At 36.8% G+C, this 21,744-nt stretch overlaps 1 protein-coding gene across 1 annotated transcript; it reads right to left on the bottom strand.

Annotated features, from left to right (window-relative positions):
* Window positions 1–976: 976 nt before the first annotated feature.
* On the bottom strand, window positions 977–18,286 carry C6H5orf51 (chromosome 6 C5orf51 homolog). Its single transcript, XM_025389171.1, has 6 exons — window positions 18,148–18,286; window positions 14,731–14,837; window positions 12,686–12,832; window positions 11,393–11,524; window positions 10,387–10,501; window positions 977–5,579 (listed from the first exon to the last, which is right to left on the bottom strand). The coding sequence occupies exons 1-6, from the start codon at window positions 18,245–18,247 to the stop codon at window positions 5,296–5,298; spliced, it is 885 nt and encodes a 294-aa protein (XP_025244956.1). The 5' UTR covers window positions 18,248–18,286; the 3' UTR covers window positions 977–5,295.
* Window positions 18,287–21,744: the final 3,458 nt, after the last annotated feature.

The raw sequence follows: 21,744 nt of genomic DNA, 5'->3' as shown, positions 1-21,744 counted from the left end.
ATCCCCTTTCTTAAATATGATTATATATTTACCTTCTCCATTTTGTTTTTTACTTAATAAGACCACTCTGCAGAGTTATACAGAAATATACCTCATGGATTTTTACAGCTACATACTACTCAATCATGTGGCTATATTAGGATTTAGAATAATCTATTTTTAAGTATGGTATTTAAATTTAAATAACCAATATTTCATTGAATGCCTCTGACCTGTGAGTTAAGAATTAGACCAAAAGGTATCAGAAGTCAAGGCAATCAGGCTGATTGAAAAATTCAGTTTTAAATAGGGTATGTATAACATATTTAGATGACTAGTACATCTGAATACAGTGGATTTTATATATATTTTGAGGGAGGGCTGAAAATGTTTTGAAAACTAATTGGATGTTTTCTTCCAGTCATATCCACAAAAAACATTTGAGATGCCTATCCAAGTCCTGATTTCTTTTCTGAAATCTGCTTCCCACCTAGAAAGGCCGGCATGACTTGAACCAAGGAAAAGGCAGTGCTTTCCTGGCCAACAAGTGTGTCATTCAATTGTCTGGCTAATGAGTCAGCATGCTAAATGAGGTATGCCTATATACAGAACTAGACATTAAGGGAAACAGTGTAGTAATAGCTAATTCTCTTGTGCTCTTATGTACTAGGCACTGAACTAAAGCACTCTGAACATTAACTTATTTATCTTCGATATCCTTGAGGTAGGTACTACTACTGCGTTAAAAATAAGGCGGCACAGGAAGATTAAATAACTTAGAGAGAGAGTCACACAGCTAGTATTATAAATGGCAGGGCTAAAATTAAACTCAGGCCTTCTGGCTCCAGAGCTCAGAATCCTAACCACTATATTACCCCATCTTTAAAAGTTATTAGGACCAGAAGAAATAACATTCAGAAGTTAAAATAGTAAACTGAGATGATGAAAGTTTTAATTCTGATGCAACAGCCAAATATAAAAGAAAACAAGCAACAAGTAGGGGTGTATGGTTTTATTTTTTTTAAAATGTATATGCTCAAAAACAGTTTACTTGGAAATTTTCACTAGAAGAAATAAAAAACATGAAAGAACACCAGCATAAATACACAATGCATACTTTAATTGTGGCTATATTAAATGTATCTTAATGTAATACTGCTGTAACATGGTATCATCTCATTGTTAAAAAATTAAAAAAAAAAAGAATACAGGGAAGTGAAACTAAAAAACTACAGAATCCTGGATTCTATGGCAGATGGAGTACCCTTATTTAAGCTAGAAAAGGAACCCTGTAGGATAGAAAGAGAAGAGACAAGCAATCTAAAACCAGCATGTTAACCCAACTGTGAGTTTTTAAAAATGCCGTTAAAATGAATCTAAGAATGCCTTTTAACACAGCTCACACTTTAATGAATACCAGAGAATTCACAGCAAGACTGTAAAGCTAGGAATGTAATGTTATTGTGGAGTTTCAGCCATGACCCTCGCCTCACTCTACTGTATGAAAAAGAAGAAAGAAAGTCTTTAGTCATGATTTGCACCTTAATGAGCATCAATTATTCTCAGCAGCCCAAAACCCTATAAATGCAGCAGAACACACAGGTCTTTAACTAAAGTCTGAAAGTCCAGTTAACATTAAAAAAATTCATATTGGGAAACAGCCATACCAATTTAAGGACTGTGAAAAGTCCTTTAACAGAGTTTTGGTAACCACGAGAGAATTCAAACTGAAGAGAAACCCCAAGTGTAAAAAAACGCAACAAGGCCTTCAGATTTCACTCAACGATTAGCAAAATCCACAGTGGAGAGAAACCTTTTATGTGTAGCTGAAATGATAAAGTCTTAAGTAGTGACCCATTCCTTAATTCAGTATCAGAACTTCTATATGAATGTGCTGAATATGCAAGGTATATAACCAAAGGAGGGAAATTTGAAGACACGAATGCTGAAGTGGTAGACAGTTCCCAACCACCCCTAAATATGATAGCATCCCACCCCTCTCCCTATCACACTAGCCCCTTACCCTCATTTTTCTTCTTGATGGTACTCATCACTTGACACTCTCTATACATTTATTTCTTAAAATGTTTTGTCTAACTTCCTCCACTAGAATACAAGCTCTGAAACAGCAGGGGGTTTTAAAAAGCTATATTCTCAGTGTCTAGGATAAAATCTGGCATATGGTAGGTATACAATAGTTGAGTGAATTTAGTGTAGTACTTTCCTTATGTGTGGGGTATTTGGTACCTTGTGGTTACTTCATTCTAAGTGAATGATTTAGCAGGCTTTAACATATATAGAAAATGTGTTCATTATTTTATAATATGCCAGAGTAAAAAGCATTTTAACTGCTATGGTCTACAAATTATTCTCCAACTGTGTGGGGGATGGAAAGTTGTATAAAAAGCACCCAGTACTACCCTCATAATTGTACCAACCAGTTAGACAAAATGGTCTACAAGGGACATGAAGGTAAAACGGAAGTTTCCAACTTCTTAAGAGAAAAGTTCTCTTTCCTCAGGTTCAGAATCTAAATACTTTACTCCTCTCAGGATGACATATATCCCTATATGCCCTGTCAGCCACTGGTATAGAGGGCATGGCAGTTTGGAATCCAATAGCAACAACCCTTTTGTGCCAACTTTGGCATTTAGAATCATGCCTCATTAATTCAAAAACATTACTAAGGGCCTACCATGCATTAGGCACTATGTATACAGGTAAATTTTTAAAATATGGAGCTTACCAACAATAAAGAAAATAATTACAAAGCAGTGTGATCAGTGTGATAACACTGGAGGGGAAGAGTAAAGGACAAGAACAAAGGAGCATCTAATTTGACTGAAAAGGGCTTTAAAAAGCCTATGAAAACAGAATCACTGAAGCTGAATCCTAAGAGGTAGGTAGGTATTCACTTGATCACAAAGAAGGATGTAGAAGTAATGATGTGTGCAAGGCTACTGAGGTTGAAAACACAAAGCACATTTGGGGAAGCACTGGAAGTACTTGCAATTGATCAGGATGCTCTAAAAAGAGGGATAGTCTGTGGTTCTAAAAACCATATTAAAAATAATTTAAATCTTTATACTTAGAAAGCACAAAGGTATTTTCATAATAAAACTTGCTAAAATGTTAAGTTAAATAAAAATCTTAGCTGTGTAAGAATAAGCAAGGGGGCTGGGGCAGGAATTGAGATTCCCTTTGCCACAAAGGCTCTATATCAGAATTTGTATGTTTACCAAAAGCACCCTGGATTTTAACTGTTTGAGCAACACTGGACTAGAACATGATTACACAGGATGACTACAGAGACATGGCTGGGAAGGTAGCCATTCTGTGTTGCCCTGATCTGTGGAAAATCCCAAAAAGAGAAAACTTAGAAAGCAGAAAGGATTTTATATAAAAGATGAGGACTTAATGTTTGGACACACTGAGTTTAAAATTACTGTGGGATGTCTAATGAAGACATTTGATGGGTAATTAGAAACAAGGTTTAGAGAGCAAGAGAGAAGACAGGATACAAGTTACATGTTTGAGACTCAGTCTGATATTACAGGTGGTAAAAGAAGCCATAGTTATGAATGACATTGTATAAAATATGTAAAGTAAAAAAAGAGAGAGAGAGAAAATCTAGTGAAGATCAATACCTAAAAGGTAGGCAGAAAGTGAGACAACACTTTGTGGGGAAATGAGGGAGCCAGCAGAGATGAAACCAACGTGTAGCACAGAGTAGCCTTTGATAGGAAGCAGGCAACCTCTTTTCCTCTAAAACAGGGGAATATGAGTGAAGTTGGAAAATACAAGTTGAACTCTTCATAGTCCCAATTTTCTGTTCAATAGGAGGAAGAGTCATATGCTAGGGGAGGGGCAGAGGGCCTAAGGAAAGTAATGAAGTTTGGCTCAGCCACAGCGGGAAATGGGAGAGAGGCCACCCTAGTAACAAACATAAGGTTTACATTGAGGGCTTTTCTAAGGCTGAAGCGAGATACTTGTAGTGATTTTACTTTGAAGGACTACCCTTCACAAAGAACTCAGCATCCCAGAAAAGGTAGATAATAAATAGGATTAATCTGAGGTTGGGGGCTTGCTGAAGGATTAGACTAAAAGACCAGAGGAAGAAGAATAACTGGTGAGATCAGTTCATATAGTGTCCCATAAAGCTGAGGGTAGATAGGGAAGAAAGCCTGAAAGGGGCTGATAGTTTTGGAGGAAGGGGAACAGTCAAGAAATGGGGGTAAGAAGGAACTGAAGAATGTGGAACGAACATAAAGGAGAGAAAAGTCAATAAAATAAGGAAGTGAAAAAACTGAAAAGAGGGCAGTTATCAGTTACTGAAATTTTACCAGAAAGAGAAATTCAAGATGGTGACATTCAAAGTGTGGCACGGGAGTAAGCTGCTGGAATGTGATAAAGTCACTGTGCAGAAGTCCAAGATATCAGCAAGGTATCAGAAAGATCATCCAAAGATGACAACAGGAGTTGAGGTAGACAGAAAGACCATGAGCAAGATATCAAGTTAGGCTCTCTGGCCTTTAACACTCACCCCTATTATTAAAGGTAGAAAACATTAAAATTTCAATACGGTATGAAAAGATGTGCTATAAAAGCATATGAACTAATGGTAGACTAACCTAACTTGATTTTTATCTTCATTACTCACTTGAAAAGCCATGCATTTTCTTTTAAACAAAATAGAAAAATAATTTTTAAATTTTTATAAAATGCCTAAAGGAAGTAGAAATTTTAAATACAATTAGTAATACATGGCAAAATAATTAAACACAATGATTCCTTTGTGAGATCTTTCATTATTTACCTTACTGAAAATGGAATCTGAATATTAGTAATAATCTTTCATTTTGCCTACATTTATATCCATAGTATGTATTCAAAGTAGTGAGATGACTTTAATTTCTGATTCATGGCAAATTTCAAGGTAGGGAGATTATACAAAATAATCTAAAGATGATAAAAATGGTAAACTTGTGTTACATATACCACAATAAAAAAAATCTAAAGTAACAGAAAAAATCTTTGTAAAGCTAAATTGGGTTACTACTCATTATTAGTGACATAACATCTGTATTTTAAGGTGAGTTTGAAAAACACTTTAGAAATTAAAGAATCATCCCTTCATAGGTTTAAGAATATATAATGAAAAAGATGGTGATGGTGTTTAAAGGATACCAAAGTTGGATATCTTTATGCAGTGTAATGTTCTCATATTCAGTATCAACATGTCTTCTTTTTTGGAACTCTCTTTTCCATTTCATGGGTTTTGTTGTTTTTCTATTTGAAAAGGACTAGATGAACTTTCTAGTTACAGCGATGATGAAAGAAGTTTAAAATTTGTTTTGCATTCGTTGTATTCCATTCTTGTTCTTTCAGGGGTCCTTCACACACAGATACATACTTTTTCAAGATCTTTTCTCCTACTTCTCGGAAATCCAAGGGTTCCTTGTGTGTAGTGCAGCCTGCTCCAGAAACACTAGTATCTACTTCATGATTTTCTGGTTGCTGATCAGCACAATACTTCGATCCCCAGTAACACATTTCTCCACTGTACATCATAGCCAGCAGATGAATGTCACTAAATATTCCTGGGAAAGTCATTTAGGTTGACAGATTAGAATTAAAAGCTTAAAAAGAAACCCTAGTTATTAACTAAACTTGAATTAAAGTTCCTTTTGTTATTAAGCATTTTCTATTCTCACTTTAACAGTAACACAAAAGCAAAATATGACTAATACAATCTTCATTTAATAAGCATGTTTATATCTATTTTACTGATAAAGGAGGCCCATTACAAAAAGAAAAACAGAGTACCAGAGGATTTTTTTTAGAGAATCATTTAGGTAAGTGATTTTGACCTTTTTGGGGTCCACTCTAGAACTTCTCCAAGAATCTAATTTAAGGAACAGAACTTCTCCCAGAATATACACCCCAAATTCTGCAGTCAATTTCAGAGTACTTATAAACTCCCTGAATTCCACCCATGGACACACCCTTTATTTTGGGGTATGCTCTAGGATGATTCATATAGCTAAAGTCAGGTATCCTAGACATCCTATATTTCTCTAAAAGTCTAAGAAATTATCATGCATAATCATGCCTGAGAGTCCATACAATTATTAAAGGTGTTATTTCCAAGATGCTTTGTATTACCAGAAAAAAAGAGAATATGCTGCAGAATTTTCATCAAAAGTTGAACTCTTTCTTCTTATGGGTAGTTTTTCCAGTAGGCAATTATATAATTAAACATTTATGGTGCATAAAGTGTATTAATTTGGCAGAAAGACAAATAAACCTAGAATGAAAAAGATCTGGGTATAAATTACTGGCTTTGTGTCTTTGGGCAAGTCACCAAAGCTCTTTGAATCTCAGGTTTTAAATCTGAAAAATAAGGAGTTTGCATCCCCTACTTAATTCATGGAATTTTCCTAAAGAACATATGAAATAAAAATGTAACTTCTTAAAAGCCATTAAAGAAAAAAATAAATGACGTATTCTAATGTGCTTCTGTGATTAAAAAAGATTACTTCAAATAAATGAGCATCATGTCTGTTGTTCACCTAATATGATACAACAAAAGTGACTATGATGGCACTGGATATGAAAAATTCAACTTTCAGAACGGTGGTAGTTTCTGTTTTGAATCTATTGCAAGTTTTTTAAAGTATCAAAATTTGTTCCTGCAGTATTCACCTTCACTTCACCTCAATTTCTGCTTATAAATAGTAGCAAGAGAAACAACAGGCTCAGCAGAATAGCTGAATGAATGGTGATATGGTTTGGCTCTGTGTCCCCATCCAAATCTCATCTTGAATTGTACCCTCATAATTCCCATGTGTTGTGGGAGGGACCCAGTGGGAGATAACTGAATCACGGGGGTGGTTTCCCCCATACTGTTCTTGTGGTAGTGAATAAGTCTCAAGAGATCTAATAGTTTTATAAGGGGTTTCCGCTTTCATTTCTCTCTCCTTTTCTCTTGTCACCGCCATGTAAGAAGTGCCTTTTGCTTTCCCCCATGATTATGAGGCCTCCCAGCAACGTGGAACTATGAGTCCATTAAACCTATTTTTTTCTTCCCAGTCTTGGGTATGTCTTTATCAGCGACGTGAAACTGGACTAATACAAATGGCTATACAATAAATAGTGGTTCTCAAACTTTTGCCTTCAGAACTTATTCCTTCTTTCTAACTGTATGTTTGTACCCATTAACCCAACCTCTCTTCATCACCTCCCTCCCACTCATACAACCTTTTGTGATACCAGCTCTGATTTGTAGGGGAGGGAGGGTCCTCAGTTGTATTAAGGGTGTAAACAAAGGGTATAAAAGTTGGACAGTTTTTTTTATTTACCCCCATGTGATTCCAGGTTTATTCTGACAAGGGAATTTTTATAACACTTTCATCTGATAAGGCCATGTCCAAAGATTAAAATTCTCTGGCCCCACTTCACAGAACAATGAGGCTCAGAGGTGAGTCACAAGGGCTTACTGCATAAAATTTAATGATATACAGATAATGTCTAAACAATAATATGATTATCTTACCTTAGAAAAAGTAACAAAAACCATACACAGTTTTGAGTTTTATCTAAAATTAGGTAAATTATCACCAAGATCTAGCCACAGAAAATTTGATGTCTCATATAGAACTTTTCTCCCTAAATATTAAGAATTATTCAGAATTGTATTTTATATCGACTAACAAAAAATAATTTGAGCCTCTCCAAAAGGGACTTAGGAGTAATTCAGCCTATGAAAGGTAGGTTTCCTGGCTTCTAATCTAATCATGTTCAGATAGATACATTTGGGCAAAGCAACCTTTTTTTCTTTTTTCTCAGACCAGGTCTCACTCTGTTACCCAGGCTAGAGTGCAGCTGTGCGATCAGGGCTCACTGCAGCCTCAAACTCCTGGGCTCAACTGATTCTCCCACCTCAGCCTGCCATGTAGCTGGAACTACAGTCACGCGCCACCACGCCTGGATAATTTTTTTTTTTTTTTAGTTTTTGTAGAGATGATGGATGATGTCTCACTATGTCTTGAACTCCTGGCTTTTCTCTAGTGATCATCCTGCCTTGGCCTCCTAAAGGAGGCAAACTTACATTTTTTTGTTTTGTTTTTGTTTTTGTTTTTTGAGACGGAGTCTCACTCTATCCCCCAAGCTGGAATGCAGTGACGACATCTCAGTTCACTGCAACCTCCATCTCCCGGGTTCAAGCGCAAACTTGTTTAGATGAGAACAAAAAGCCAGCACCATAAGAGGACTTAGGACAGTATGTAGCAAAACTGCTGTGGTGCCTATACTGTTTCTTTTTGTCTGGAAAATGCTACCCTATCTGACCCTTTTAATTCCCTTGTTGAAGAAGCAACTGAAACTAGGAGCTAGTAAATTCAAAGTATGACAAAGAGATGCCACCAATATTACCTGCTCCCTGAAGAAAAAATTCCAGGCTATGAGAGTGTCTTACTTTATAACTAGAAATGGGAGAATTAGGAAAGCAGGTGATTTGTGCCACTCCCTTTGGTTCTAAATGAGCTTTAGTGCCTACCCCCACCTTTTTCTTTTAAAGTGTCCCACATTAAGAATTCAATTTAATCAGTCTATGTGTGAAAATAGAAATTTTTAACAAGGCATTTTCAATGCCTCTAATTGGTTCCTAGTTATCTGAAATAACTAATAACTAGTATATACTTGCCATAAATACATCAAATACCCCATGTTTGTCAAAATGTCATGCCCACTGAGGGAGCTTTTTGTATTCACAATAAGTTGTTTTAGAATGAAATATTTGTCTAAATGAGCAGAAAGTAATAATTTTTGGACATCATGTCACTTAAATCACCTTTTTTTTCCTATAAAATGCTTTCAAATAGAACAATCCTGAAGAGGCTAACAAAGAAACAGAAAGAATTAAAACATACTTAAAATACTAGAATATTTCCAAAGAGGTATTCTAATTATTCTTCATATTTCATTTTTTTCCCATCAAAACTTCAGATGAAGTAAAAAATTTTACACATGTGATCTAATGTTACTTGCAGCTATTTGACCTTGACCAATTCATCTGGGTTTACCTGGACCTCAGTTCTTCCATTTATAAGGAGATGGTAAAAGTAAATGGTTCTTCTCTTCCCACACATAAGTCTAAAACCCAGATGATGCTCTATATTCAGTTCCTTGAATTTTCAAGTACACAGATGCTTGTGGCAGAAATGTATAGTTGCCAACCAGTATTCATTCTCCCCAATACCCCTTTCTTAGTAAACAACCTTAATTTTATTTGGGATGGCAATGTATCAGGTTAAGGACTATACTTTGCAGGTTTCCTTACAGCTAAGTAAAGTCATCTGATTAAATTCTGGCCAGTGAAATGGAGGTTGTAAGAAACTTCTGAGAAGGACGGTCTAACGGAACAGACTTGGCTGAAATTCCCTTTTGCTATGCCTGTAGCCTGAAACACAGGTGAGACTGAAGGAGCTCCAGGAACATCTTGGGATACTGAGAATAAAAGCAATGTCCTAAACAGAGATGCATGCTGCACAGTCTGGAAAGTATTATATTCTAAATAAAGTGCCTCCCCATGAAGAGAGAGTCTTGTTTTAAAGATGAATGGAGGAAAAAGGTAAGAACATGATGAGATGGAGCCACTGTACCAGCTCTGGACCTTTCCTGTGTGAAAGATCACTAAATATCTACCTTGTTTAAAAGTTACTTCCAGTTAGTTACAAGTAGCCAAATCTAGTTCTGATAAAATGCTGACTGAGGCTTGACATGGTTTAGCTTTGTGTCCCCACCCAAATCTCATCTTGAATTATAATCCCCAGGTGTTGAGGGAGGAAGCTCGTGGGAGGGGACTGGATCATTCACGTGGTTTCCCTCATGCTGTTCTCATGATAGTGAGTGAATTCTCATGAGATCTGATGGTTTTATAAATAATAGTTTTTCTTGCACTCACACATGCTCTGTCTCACCTGCCGCCATTTAAGACGTGCCTGCTTCTCCTTCCACCATGATTGTAAGTTTCCTGACACCTTCCCAGCCAAGTGGAACTGAAAGTCAATTAAACCTCTTTTGTTTATAAATTACCCAGTCTCAGGTAGTATCTTTATAACAGTGTGAAAACAAACTAATTACACGGCTGTGTGAGGATGCAAAATGAGCAGAAGGAACACAATACATAACTTCCAAAATTATTTAACACAAGGGATTAGAAATATTTTTCTGTATCACATCAAAAGATTTTATCTTTGAATTTTGTATAAGCCTTTTTATGACTTATTACTTTTTTGTCTATAATCTACCTTGACATTTATTTAAATCAAAGTGAAATCTAATAAACTTCCTAAAATCTTAAGAAGCTTTAAATCACTTAGAAAATTTAATGAGAGATCACATTACCTGCACTCAGTAATTTAGCTGTGTCTAGGTCTTGGAAAGAAACTCCTTCATTTAACTGGATAGGACATCGATAATTTAGCATCTGTAGCAAGTAACTGATTCCATCAAGAAGGTACTAAATAAAAGTCAGAGCCAAAGAATTGAAAGTATTATCTGCAGAGATATATAAACTTCAAATATTAATATTTTCCATTCTTCACTCGAGAGAAAATTGGTTAATATATAGACATAGCTTACAGCTATTCTATTTCAATGGTATAAAGACCCACTATCCCAAGACTCTGCTAATATAAATATACCCCTTGAAATGCTCTAGTAGTAAGAAAGAGTACTTAAAAAAAAAAAGAATGCATTAACCAGAAACACATTTCAGTAATATATATGTTAAAGATGTTATCAGAGGAAGAAAAGAATAAAGACAATAAAGATGTGCTCAACAACAATGTATTAAAAGCACGTATGTACTTATAATTTAGAAATATTATGATCAAACTTTTATATCTGCAAGTGTGGCCTCCCATTTCCAAGCCCACCTAAATTATGTGTACATTTAACCCAAGTTAGAATCCTTAGTGATACAATACCAAGACTCATATTTTGGATTTAATGATTCAGTCATAATGGTCAAGTGAATCAGAGGGCCACAATTTTCTAGAAGCAGGGTCATGTGAGTTCCTTAGAAGTGATCTGCTGACAGGCTCACAAGTGTTTCTTTCAAGACAAAATATGTTTAAAAGTTTAGAAATTAATATAGTTTATCTTATATTTAAAATAATACAAATCCTTAAAAAAAAGAACTTCACAGATTACAAACTGCTTTCACATGTTATCTGATTTAGTCTTCACAACAAGCCCAATTTATTTATGATTACCCAGCTAGTAAATAAAAGATATAGAATACAAACCAAAGACCCTTTGATCCACTACTCTTAGTAGTACAACATAGACAGCTTTTTGAAACCTATAAAAGTCAACAATGAAAAATGTGTAGGGAATGTCTTCTTACCTTTTTAAGCAAACTGGATTTTCTTAAGAGCCATTCTCTTCTTTTGGTAAGAGAATGACAATACATATACAGCAGGGCTCCTCGTCTCCAAGACAGACATTCCAGTAGCTCATCCCCAAGCAAATTGCAGTGCTGAAACACACACAAAAAGACATAGCTAAAAAGGGAAACTGGATGTCTGTAAAAGTTGAAGTTAAATTTCAAAAACTCAGCAATTGAAAACATTCTCACATCACAAAATGTGCCCTTTGTTTAGCTACTTACACAGGGAAGCCTTAGTTTCAATCAATTATAAATATGCAAGCCTATTAATACATGAAAATTAAAATAACTACGTCAATTTACAAGTAGTTTTACAAAATAATTTAAAAAACATTTTTACTAGCAAATTATCCTAACAGGTTTGCAACATAAGCAGTCATCATTTCATTAAAAAGGTAACTTTTCACAAATACATTACTTGAAGTGAGATCATATCTATTTCTACTATCACTCGAATAAAATAATGAAAATTTACACCCAAAAATAATTCTAATAAATCAAAATTTTTAAAGCGGTTTGTCATTTAAATTTGGGGATAATGTTTCCACAGCCTCCCCTGATATATAAACAGAGAAAAAAAAATATCTAGGTAGATAGTCAGCAGGCAGTTAAAGATGAGAAATTATTTGCTTGAAAGAGTATCCAGGACTAGAGATAAAAAATAATAGGATTATTCAAATAGAGATGACAGTACAAAGCCTGTGAACAGGTTGTCAAGTAAAGACAGAATAGAGACCATCAGTGATGAAGGAGACATCCTTGGCTAGTACCTGTGCTTCTAGAATGGAAGGCAGGACAGTTGCTAGCAAGAGAAGACATTTCAGACATGAAGAAGTGGAAAAGGAGCAGGTAGGGTCTCAGAGGGAGGGGGTGATCAATGTTAAGAAGGGGAGCAAATGTTCGAGAGACTAAGGACTATAAGGACAACAGATGTGGTAATTAGATTAATAGTGACCTTCAAGAAAACAGCATCTGCAAAAGTAAACGGGGTGGATATGGGAATATCTATGTTAAAAAAAATGAGTAGGCACTGCTATTACAATTCTATTATGCAAATATTCTGAAATACATTTAGTAAAATATGATACTTTTGTTGCAACATTGGTCTGAAGCATTAAGCTCTTTTATCTCCCTCTTCCAATCTTAATTTAAGAAACAAAGATACAATGAAGAAGAAAAAAAATATAGACTCCAAAGAGCAGGACAGTACCAGCAATATTCCATCATAATTAACAGGAACGTAAAACTTACTTTTGGATGCATATTATTTTCCTTGACTAAAATTTCTGGTTCTGAAAGAAAACTGATCAGCTCTTTTACTTTCTGTGAAGAAGAGTCTTCAGGAAAATCTTCATCTACTAGCTTGTTCTCCTCAAAATATGTCATGTCCAAAATAGCCTAAAAAAAAAAAAAAAAAAGAAAGGCATTCATCAATGATTTAAAATTGAAAAACAACAATTCTTACAGTTTCACCTTGCACATATAGGTGCTTTATTACACATTTAAATCTTCTAGCTCAATATGTAAATTTGAGAAGTAGGCAAAATGTCTAGATGTAAATATAATTTGAGAAAGATTTTAAAGAAAACTTCATAGGTATTTTACTAAAGTACTGAATTAATGATAATCTTTCTTTCTCTCAAAAAAAATAGAGCTTTAATTTACCGAATTTAATTATATAGAATTATGAAAAACGTAATTATTATATTCTGCTATTTATATAATCCCTGAAATTTTCCTAAATGCCTGCTGTATCAAGTTAAGGTCACTACTTCCAGTTTTGAACCTTCAAAGGATTTATTTGTTTTCCCAAATACAGAGCCAGTATTAGGGGCATATGTATCCTGCTACCCAATAGAGTAAATATACCATCAACATATGCAACTCAAACACTAAGCCCCCAGTATTCCTAAATATTAGAGATGCTGTTAAAGCATATAAAACTCCTCAATCCTTTTTCCTCTTTCAATCTATTGAACTAAGACTACGGAAACTGGGTTCTAGTGTCAGTTCTACCACTAATCACTTAACTAACCAAAGACAAGTCAGTTTTATCTTTTTTGAGCTTCAGCTTCTTAATTGACTAAATGATAAATTGGACTAAAATACTTTTCAAAGTTCCTTGTTGGAGTATAAAATTAATTAACATATGTAAAGTACTAGAAATGTTACCTAGCACCCAGTTAGTGCTTTTACTTTCTGTGAACAGGAGCAGTGTTATTGTGTGAAAGGCCTAAGCCAGTAAGGAGAGATCATCATATATGATTTCATCATCATATGAAAGGTGATCTGTTGATTCAGAACCATAAATAGGTTTTAAGAGGATTTGGAAAATTGAAATCTGTATGTCTAGGTCTTTTGCCTTATTCTAGTAACTAAGTTAAATGTTTGGAACACTCTCATTTGAAAAAAATGAGATGACATACAACATATGCAGACAAGCACAGAGTTTTCTGAAAGGAAAGAAAGCCAAGCAAAATACCTGCCAAACTTAAACAGTTCTCTGTGGTTTGTGAGTAGCTGTTAGGCTTACTCAGCCATGGTGTTTGAAGGCAGAAGCTATCTTTAGAAACTTCCTAACAGGAAGAACAGCACAAGGCATTTAAATGCTATAAATGGGCACTTGGGAAGCCTAAGTTTACTGTACTTTCTGTAACCACTTCAGTTTTATTATCCCTTAGCAATCCAAAAAGGGCATATGAAAACACTCTATCAACTACAAAGTGCTATATAAATGTTAGTTACTGTAATAAAATTACATTTCTTGATGTTAGCATGCCTCAGCAGCATTTCAGAAAACCAAGAAAAAAAGGCATTGTCCACATAGCAGCCTGATTTGGAAAGGAAAGTTAAAAAACAAGTGGATGAACAGAAAAATTGCATAGATATGCATGACACTAGCAGGGAGAATAATATTGAGAATCCTAGGGAAGGTAAATTTCAGGGGGAAAAAAAAAAGTCAGGGCCCTTATATCCCCCCCTGCTCCCTCTGAAACTTTCAAGAGATTGGACATTGCACACACTAGTGTCCTGTTCAATTATCTCTAAAGGAAAACAATTCTATTATCTGTAAGATTTTTTTCCTGACTTTTCTAATTAACACATCTAATCAATCTTACTTCTTTTCATACTGCCTCGAAGTTTCAAGTTTTTGTGTTTTATTCATAGTTTTTTGAACAAAATTAAACACTTGAAATATGGAATAAACTGATTTCATTTTACCTAAAATTGGAGTCAATCATCTAAATAAACAACCTGCCCTCATAAAATGCCAGAGTCCACATCTCTTTCAGTACCTGTGTGTAAAGTTCTAGAAGATTTGATGGATTTGAACATTCTTTCTCTTCTCCACATAGGAGTTTCAATTTTTCTAATGCTGCAGAGGCCCGAATTAAAAAGTGATCTATAAGAAATAAAAACATGAGAATTACATCACATAGTTTCAGAGTGTTATTTAAACAAAAAACAAATTATGTATGAAGATGAAATGATGAAATGACAAGATGAAATAATATTATGGCATATGGAGAAACAGCATTATAGTAATAATATCTATGCTGACCATGGCTCATAATATCTAAAATATGAAATATCTCATAATGCCTAATCCTAATTAAGTAAATTTATTATGAAAATTTATTCTAGAAAGCAAAATACTGAAAACTTTCTAGAGTCAATCTTGCCATTTCTCAAATGCAGTCTGTATTCTCATTATGCTTCTTTTATGATGATAATGCACTCAAAATAGTTAAATTTAAAACTTACTGGAATATACAAATAATATACATAAATCTACAGAAAGGCCTTCCACTGAAAACTTACAATTTCATAAATGTAGTTGCAAATGTTATGCAAAAAACCATGATTGACAAAATCGCATTCCTTATAAAATGCCAGCATTATGAGCAATTATAATTTTATAATTGTTTATATCTACTACGATTAAAATTATATAATACATCTATGTATTTAATTCCTTTAAAAACTTAGAAACAAATTACCTCATTTCCTCAAAACTTGGAAGGAACTAAACACTTCTAATAAGTCTTCTAATCACAACTCACTCTCCCTCCACCTTCACCATCTCCTGATTTTTTTTCCCTTTCTCTAATGTCATAATCCCTTTGTTGCTTCTATGATTTCACCTTTTCTTATGTGTCCACTCCAAGGTACTATCCACCCTTCTGCAGCACTTCATGTAGTCACATTTAGATACACCCACTATCAAGACACTAAACTCCCTGAGTTTGCCTCTCTGTGCTTTCCTTCTGAAACATACTCTGATATTCTAAAATATATCCCTTTCTTCTTCACAGGCCAATGAACAGATAGTGTAGCACTCGGTGTAGGCCTACCTGATCTAGCCTCAGGAGTTACACGGACAGATAAGCTGTTCATTGTTGCAGCAAAAGCACCATCAGGTTATGTCTGTTGGCACTCATGTGACTGCTGCCTTAAGTCTTCTCAGGTAAAGCCTGAGATTGGATTTTGATTGCTGTAAGATCCACTTTCACTTGAGTTGAAATCTGCTTCTTAGCACTGTCTTCCCACCTCTCATTAGCCCAGAAGTGACATCCACACAACATAGAAAAAGAGCCTACTATAAACTGAAATTATATGGAACATGACACTCCTTAGGTGCTTCTTTAGAGAGTGTGTTGATATGTTTTTTAACTTGCAGCATTATTTTCAATGTAAAGATTTGCATCGAACTCATTAAACCATTGCTGAAAGAGTATGTCACATAAACTGATGACATAATTACTGTGGCAGGGGTGTGGTGGTGGCATAGCTCACATTTTGGAAAAGTCCATAAAATGTAGTTTTACTAGAACTATTTAGTCAAAGTAATGACTGGCAAAGCAAAAGATGAAACTGATTCTTATATAATCTCTGGAAAAACTCCCTCATGACATACTTCCATAGAGTAAACAGATTGTGCTTGTACAATGAGAAATAAATTAACAAAAATTGGCTAGAAATTTAAAAATGCATTATTAGATGAAATAGTATCTGGCTGTATCTCATCTAATTTGAAGAAGACAATGGAAATTATCAAACCCCTATACCCTAATATAAATACATAGTCGTTACATTAAAGAACAAATTTTGAATATATATTATTCTTGTTGCATGGAAAAATGTCAAATTCAATTCAAGTACATGAAATTTTGTTTTAATTACAGTTCATAAATCTTGTAATATTTTTAAGATTGAACTGATTTCCATGCTGAACTGATTTCCATGCTGACCATGGCTCATAATATGAACCACTAACATTGTCATTTTATTTTAGCAAATTTTCAGAAGTATAAAGCCTCTAAACAAGAATTCCATATATAGCACATGACTTTTATTTCCAGCTCTCATTCATTCCAGATTACTCTTCCAAGGGAAATGAGAATGGCTTTTGGTTCAGTGATAAGTGAATAAAAAACACTCTTTGGTCTCTTTGGACTGGTTCAAGTGAATCTGGGAATTACAGGTAACATAGATACACTTTCAACTTAATAGCTCCTACTACCCATGAATTATTCATGTGAATCCACAGACCAAAATATAAGTCCGCTTCAGGATGGTCTGTAGTAGGTCTTTAAAGAACACACTCCTGGACGGGCACAGTGGCTCACACCCGTAATCCCAGCACTTTGGGAAGCCAAGGCGGGTGGAATGCTTGAGCCCAGGAGTTCAGGACCAACCTGGGCAACATGACGAACCCGGTTTCTACAAAATACACCAAAGTTAGCCAGGCGTGATGGTGTGCGCCTGTTGTCCCACTACTAGAGGGGCTCCAGCCTGGGCGACAGAATGAGACTCTGTCTCTAAAACCAAAACAAAACAAAACACTCCTGAGAAAAGATAATCCGGCAAAAAATATTCACTGAAACTAAGGCATTTCATCATAGACCCTATTTAATAAGAAATTCACCAACTATTCAATCGCTTAAGAAAATGTTCCACCACTGTTTTCCTATGAGTCCAATGATATGAGTGAGTCCATAAGAATTTTAAAAACTATCTGTAGTAATAGCTCAAACTCGAAAAGGAATAATGTAGAACCTAAAGGCAGGTGAGACCTAATGAAGAGAATTGGACTTAAATTCAGAAGGTTGAGGTAATACCCTAGCCCAGTTTTTCCTAACAGCTTACACCTTTCCAAAACAATTATGCCAATACTTAGCAGAGCCCTTGTGAGAATTGGCATGATGTATAGGCAGAATAGTCTACTCATCAATGTAAAGCTCTTCTACAGAATGTTGTTTAGAATCCAAAACGTAAGATGCAAATTTACAACGCAGCAATGAAAAAGTGGAACTGTTATACCTGCCTTTTTATCTTTACAGGATGCAAACGACCATTACCAATTTGAGTGTTATCATTCACCTCAGCCATTTATTTAAACTTCTGTATTTTGTTTAGATTCTGCCCTTTTCCCAATTGCTACCGAGACAGTTTACACCAGCACGGATCTGGACAGATTTTCCATGAGTTCTGAAAAATGCGGTTTCCGAAGACAACGTCTTGGCAATGTGAGTTCTGGGGAGTGGGCAATCGATGGAGCAGCGAGGATCAGAAACAACAGACCTCGGTTGGCTACTTGCGGCCTAGGACCCAAAGGAACACAGGCCTCAGCCTCTAGCCCTCATAGCCATCGAGCGCCAGTACCTTAGCGCCGTCTGCCCCGCCCGCCTCCCTCTCCTCCGCTCCCTCACCATCTTCACCGGCAGCTTCGCTAAGTTGCTGTATGTGGGCCTGAGCCAGGTCCCCGAGCTCTTCCACTCGTCTCACCACACTACAGAATGCGGCCGCCATGGCCACAATCGGCGGCCGCGCCCCAGCCACGTGACCGTGTTGCCCGCAATCACCTGATCCTCCAGCACTGGCGGGGCGTAGGGCGGAACTCTCCTGGTTGGTGGGAGGAGACATCAGCTCCGGAAGAGGGCTGGCCCAGGCCGGCAAAGGTCGTTCCGGGTCATTTTTCCTGGACTATCCTTCCCTCCCATAATCCTGAGCAGCAAGGAGACTAGGGGCGGGTGTGACGTTGAGGCACGCCTCTCTCTCGCCCCCTCCTGTAAGCCAATAGGGAGCCAGCCGTGCCCCTCGATTGACCCAATGGAAAGTCGGTTCTCTCCTCCTGCCTCCTGGAAGACAGCTTGGTGACGTCTGGCTGGCAGGATGCGGATTGTCGTCCGCATTCCCGCTTCCCTATCCGACGCGGGAACCACAGTCTGGAGGGCGGACGCGAGGGTCTGGAGAGAGGGCTGTCACTTTTGACCTTGTAGTAAGGAGGTTGTTAAAGTGATTATAATCTCCTGGTCCGAAACGGAAACCCCCCCGGTCCCCTGTGTAACACATCCAAGTCTCCAAGAGTTTGTAGTACATCTGGATGGGGAGCTCCAAACACTACTGGAGTTGCCAGTCTACGTGGTTGAATATTGCTTTTCTAAATCTGATATTTAACAGTCGAATTTATCTCTGACCTCCCTTGGAGTTCACATTTAAAGTTTTTTAGACATCTTGCGTCCAGTGGTACTGAATTCTGCAGCCACAAAACTATTTTCACTGTCTTTCATCTCAAGCCCTTCCCTTAAGGCGCTAATTGTGCATAAGTTATCCTCTCAACTGGGAGTTTCAAAGCACTCAGTGAGCAAGTCTAACTTCACTTTGCATTTCCGTGACTACTTTCTTGCCTCTGGTCAAACAAATCGTTAACTCTGTGTATTCATTTTTCAGTTTAACACACTGTATCTTGAAAAAATCTCCATCCTACCATTTCTTATGGAAGGTAGTTTTTTATATAATAGAAAAATACTAAAAATAGGGAAAAAAGTGTATTGTGATTTATAAGTGATTGATCACAATGACTTTCTAACTGATCTTTGTAATATCAGTTTCTTCTTCTGTCGATTCACCCTAAATATAGAGGACAGGAATCATGTGTTTTGTGTCCTTGGTCCTCATCCAGTGCCTGGCACATATGCACTCTTGTCAACAAGCTAGATGGCAAGGAGATATGATGTGGTCTGTGGGAGAAGACAATTATTCAATAGTTAGGGAACTGTAGGTGAGGAGAAAAAGAATCTAAGTATAAACAAGAAGTTGAGAGAAGACTTTCTCAATAAGGGGTGGAGAAGGTGGTAGTTGAGGAGGGGCAGGTGCTGGAAGGTAGAGTGGAGAATTAGCATATCTATACACGAAGGGGGAAAAAATAGGGAGGAATTCAAAATGAAAGTAGGGAGCTAGTAATGGATAGAGAAAAGAGCAGAAGGTTACACCTGATGCCTTCTGGATCTTCTACAAGATGTAGAACTAAATGAAGGCTTCGGAAGTTTTTACTAAACTTTTCAAAAAATAATTTTCAAAAAATAATTAACCTTTGATCAGGAATTTTCAGTCTCCTAGAAAATGTGTAATTTACCATTCTTAAACTACTTAAAATAATTATCTTGGCCGGTCGCGGTGGCTCACACCTGTAATCCCAGCACTTTGGGAGGCCGAGGCGCGCGGATCGCGAGGTCAGAAGATCGAGACCATCCTGGCTAACCCGGTGAAACCTCGTCCCTACTAAAAATACAAAAAATTAGGTGGGCGTGGTGGCGGGCGCCTGTAGTCCCAGCTACTCAGGAGGCTGAGGTAGGAGAATGGCGTGAACCCAGGAGGTGGAGCTTGCAATGAGCTGAGATCCTGCGCGCTCCAGCCTGAGCAACAGAGTGAGATTCCGTCTCAAAAAAAAAAAAAAAAGAATTACCTGGACATGTGGGCAATAGACAAAGGCACAGCTGAAATATTTTGACTGGACCTACAGATTATCTCTGCAGAAGTGTTTTATTCTCAGGTCCATTGTTCTTCTCAGGTTTTTGTTTTGTTTTGTTTTGTTTTGTTTTGTTTTGTTTTTGAGACGGAGTCTCGCTCTGTAGCCCAGGCTGGAGTGCAGTGGCCGGATCTCAGCTCACTGCAAGCTCCGCCTCCCGGGTTCACGCCATTCTCCGGCCTCAGCCTCCCGAGTAGCTGGGACTACAGGCGCCCGCCACCTCGCCCGGCTATTTTTTGTATTTCTTAGTAGAGACGGGGTTTCACCGTGTTAGCCAGGATGGTCTCGATCTCCTGACCTCGTGATCCGCCCATCTCGGCCTCCCAAAGTGCTGGGATTACAGGCTTGAGCCACCGCGCCCGGCCTCTTCTCAGGTTTTTATAAAAGATATCTTAGGGTCTATGTAATCAGGTCATCCATTTTCTAGCCATGAAATTTGGGTCTCAGAGATCTTGCTCATAATTTCGAAGTGATCTTGGATCGCCATTTGAATCAAGAGTTCCTTTTTAAAATAAACTAACTTAGAGTCAAATATTCAAAAAGTTTTTTCATTACAACCACAGCTTTATCTGTTCCCTCTCCATAAATGAGGCTATTAAAAACATTTTAGGCCAGGTATAAAGGCTCATGCCTGTAATCCCAGCACTTTGGGAGGCCTAGGCAGGTCAGAGTTTCGGAACCAGCCTGGATAACATGGTGAAACCCCTTCTCTACTAAAAATACAAAATAAAATCAGCTGGGGATGGTGGCACATGACTGTAGTGACAGCTGCTCAGTAGGCTGAGGTAGGAGAATTGCTTGAATCCAGGAGGTAGCAGTTTCAGTGAACCGAGATTGTGCCACTGCACTCCTGTCTGGGTGACAGAGAGAGACTCTGTCCCAAAAAATAAACAAATAAAAATAAAAAATAAAAACTTTTTAGTGGAGTGTGTTTCCAATACTTCGAAGTCTTTTTCTTGTTTTCCTTTATGTTCTCTTTCCCTAGTTAATGCCGTGGTCCAATATAGAAACTTCATATTTGTTAATGCATTTTATTTAGTTCAAAGTGTACATAAACTGTAAAATACTGAAACAAAACAAAATCACCCTTACCCCCATAACTTCTTCCTTGCTATCTTTGCTCAATCTCTTCAGACTCTGCTACATTTCTTCTGGCTCTATCAGGCTGAGCCAGTCTTGTGTGGTTAAACTGAAACTACCAAGGAGCAAGGAGTCCTGAAGTTAAGACTCTCTCAAATTTACCAGACTCCTAATAAAGTCTTTCTCTCTAGCTATGAATGTGATTCTAATTTTTAGGCCTCTATGGTAAACACCAAGCTTTGTTACAAAAATGGTACAAAAGGAGACACAACAAACAAACATCATGAATATATTTGCAAAAATTCTAATTAGAATATACTCAATTTAAAAGATGGGTAATACCCAAAATCATAAACACTCACTCTCATACACTGTTGTTAGGAATATACTTTTATAGAAACTACTGAAGGATGACCTG

Source organism: Theropithecus gelada, chromosome 6 (assembly GCF_003255815.1).
Source record: "Theropithecus gelada isolate Dixy chromosome 6, Tgel_1.0, whole genome shotgun sequence".
NCBI classification, from domain to species: domain Eukaryota; kingdom Metazoa; phylum Chordata; class Mammalia; order Primates; family Cercopithecidae; genus Theropithecus; species Theropithecus gelada.
This window is presented reverse-complemented; position numbering and strand designations above follow the sequence as displayed.

Excerpts from the sequence above, each read along its gene's own strand:
- C6H5orf51 (XM_025389171.1), bottom strand. The coding sequence starts at position 18,247 with ATGGCGGCCGCATTCTGTAGTGTGGTGAGACGAGTGGAAGAGCTCGGG. Across the intron at positions 14,838-18,147 it reads CGAAGCTGCCGGTGAAGATG|ATCACTTTTTAATTCGGGCC; the intron begins GTGAGGGAGCGG and ends TATTTCTTATAG. Across the intron at positions 10,502-11,392 it reads AATCCAGTTTGCTTAAAAAG|TACCTTCTTGATGGAATCAG; the intron begins GTAAGAAGACAT and ends ACTTTTATTTAG.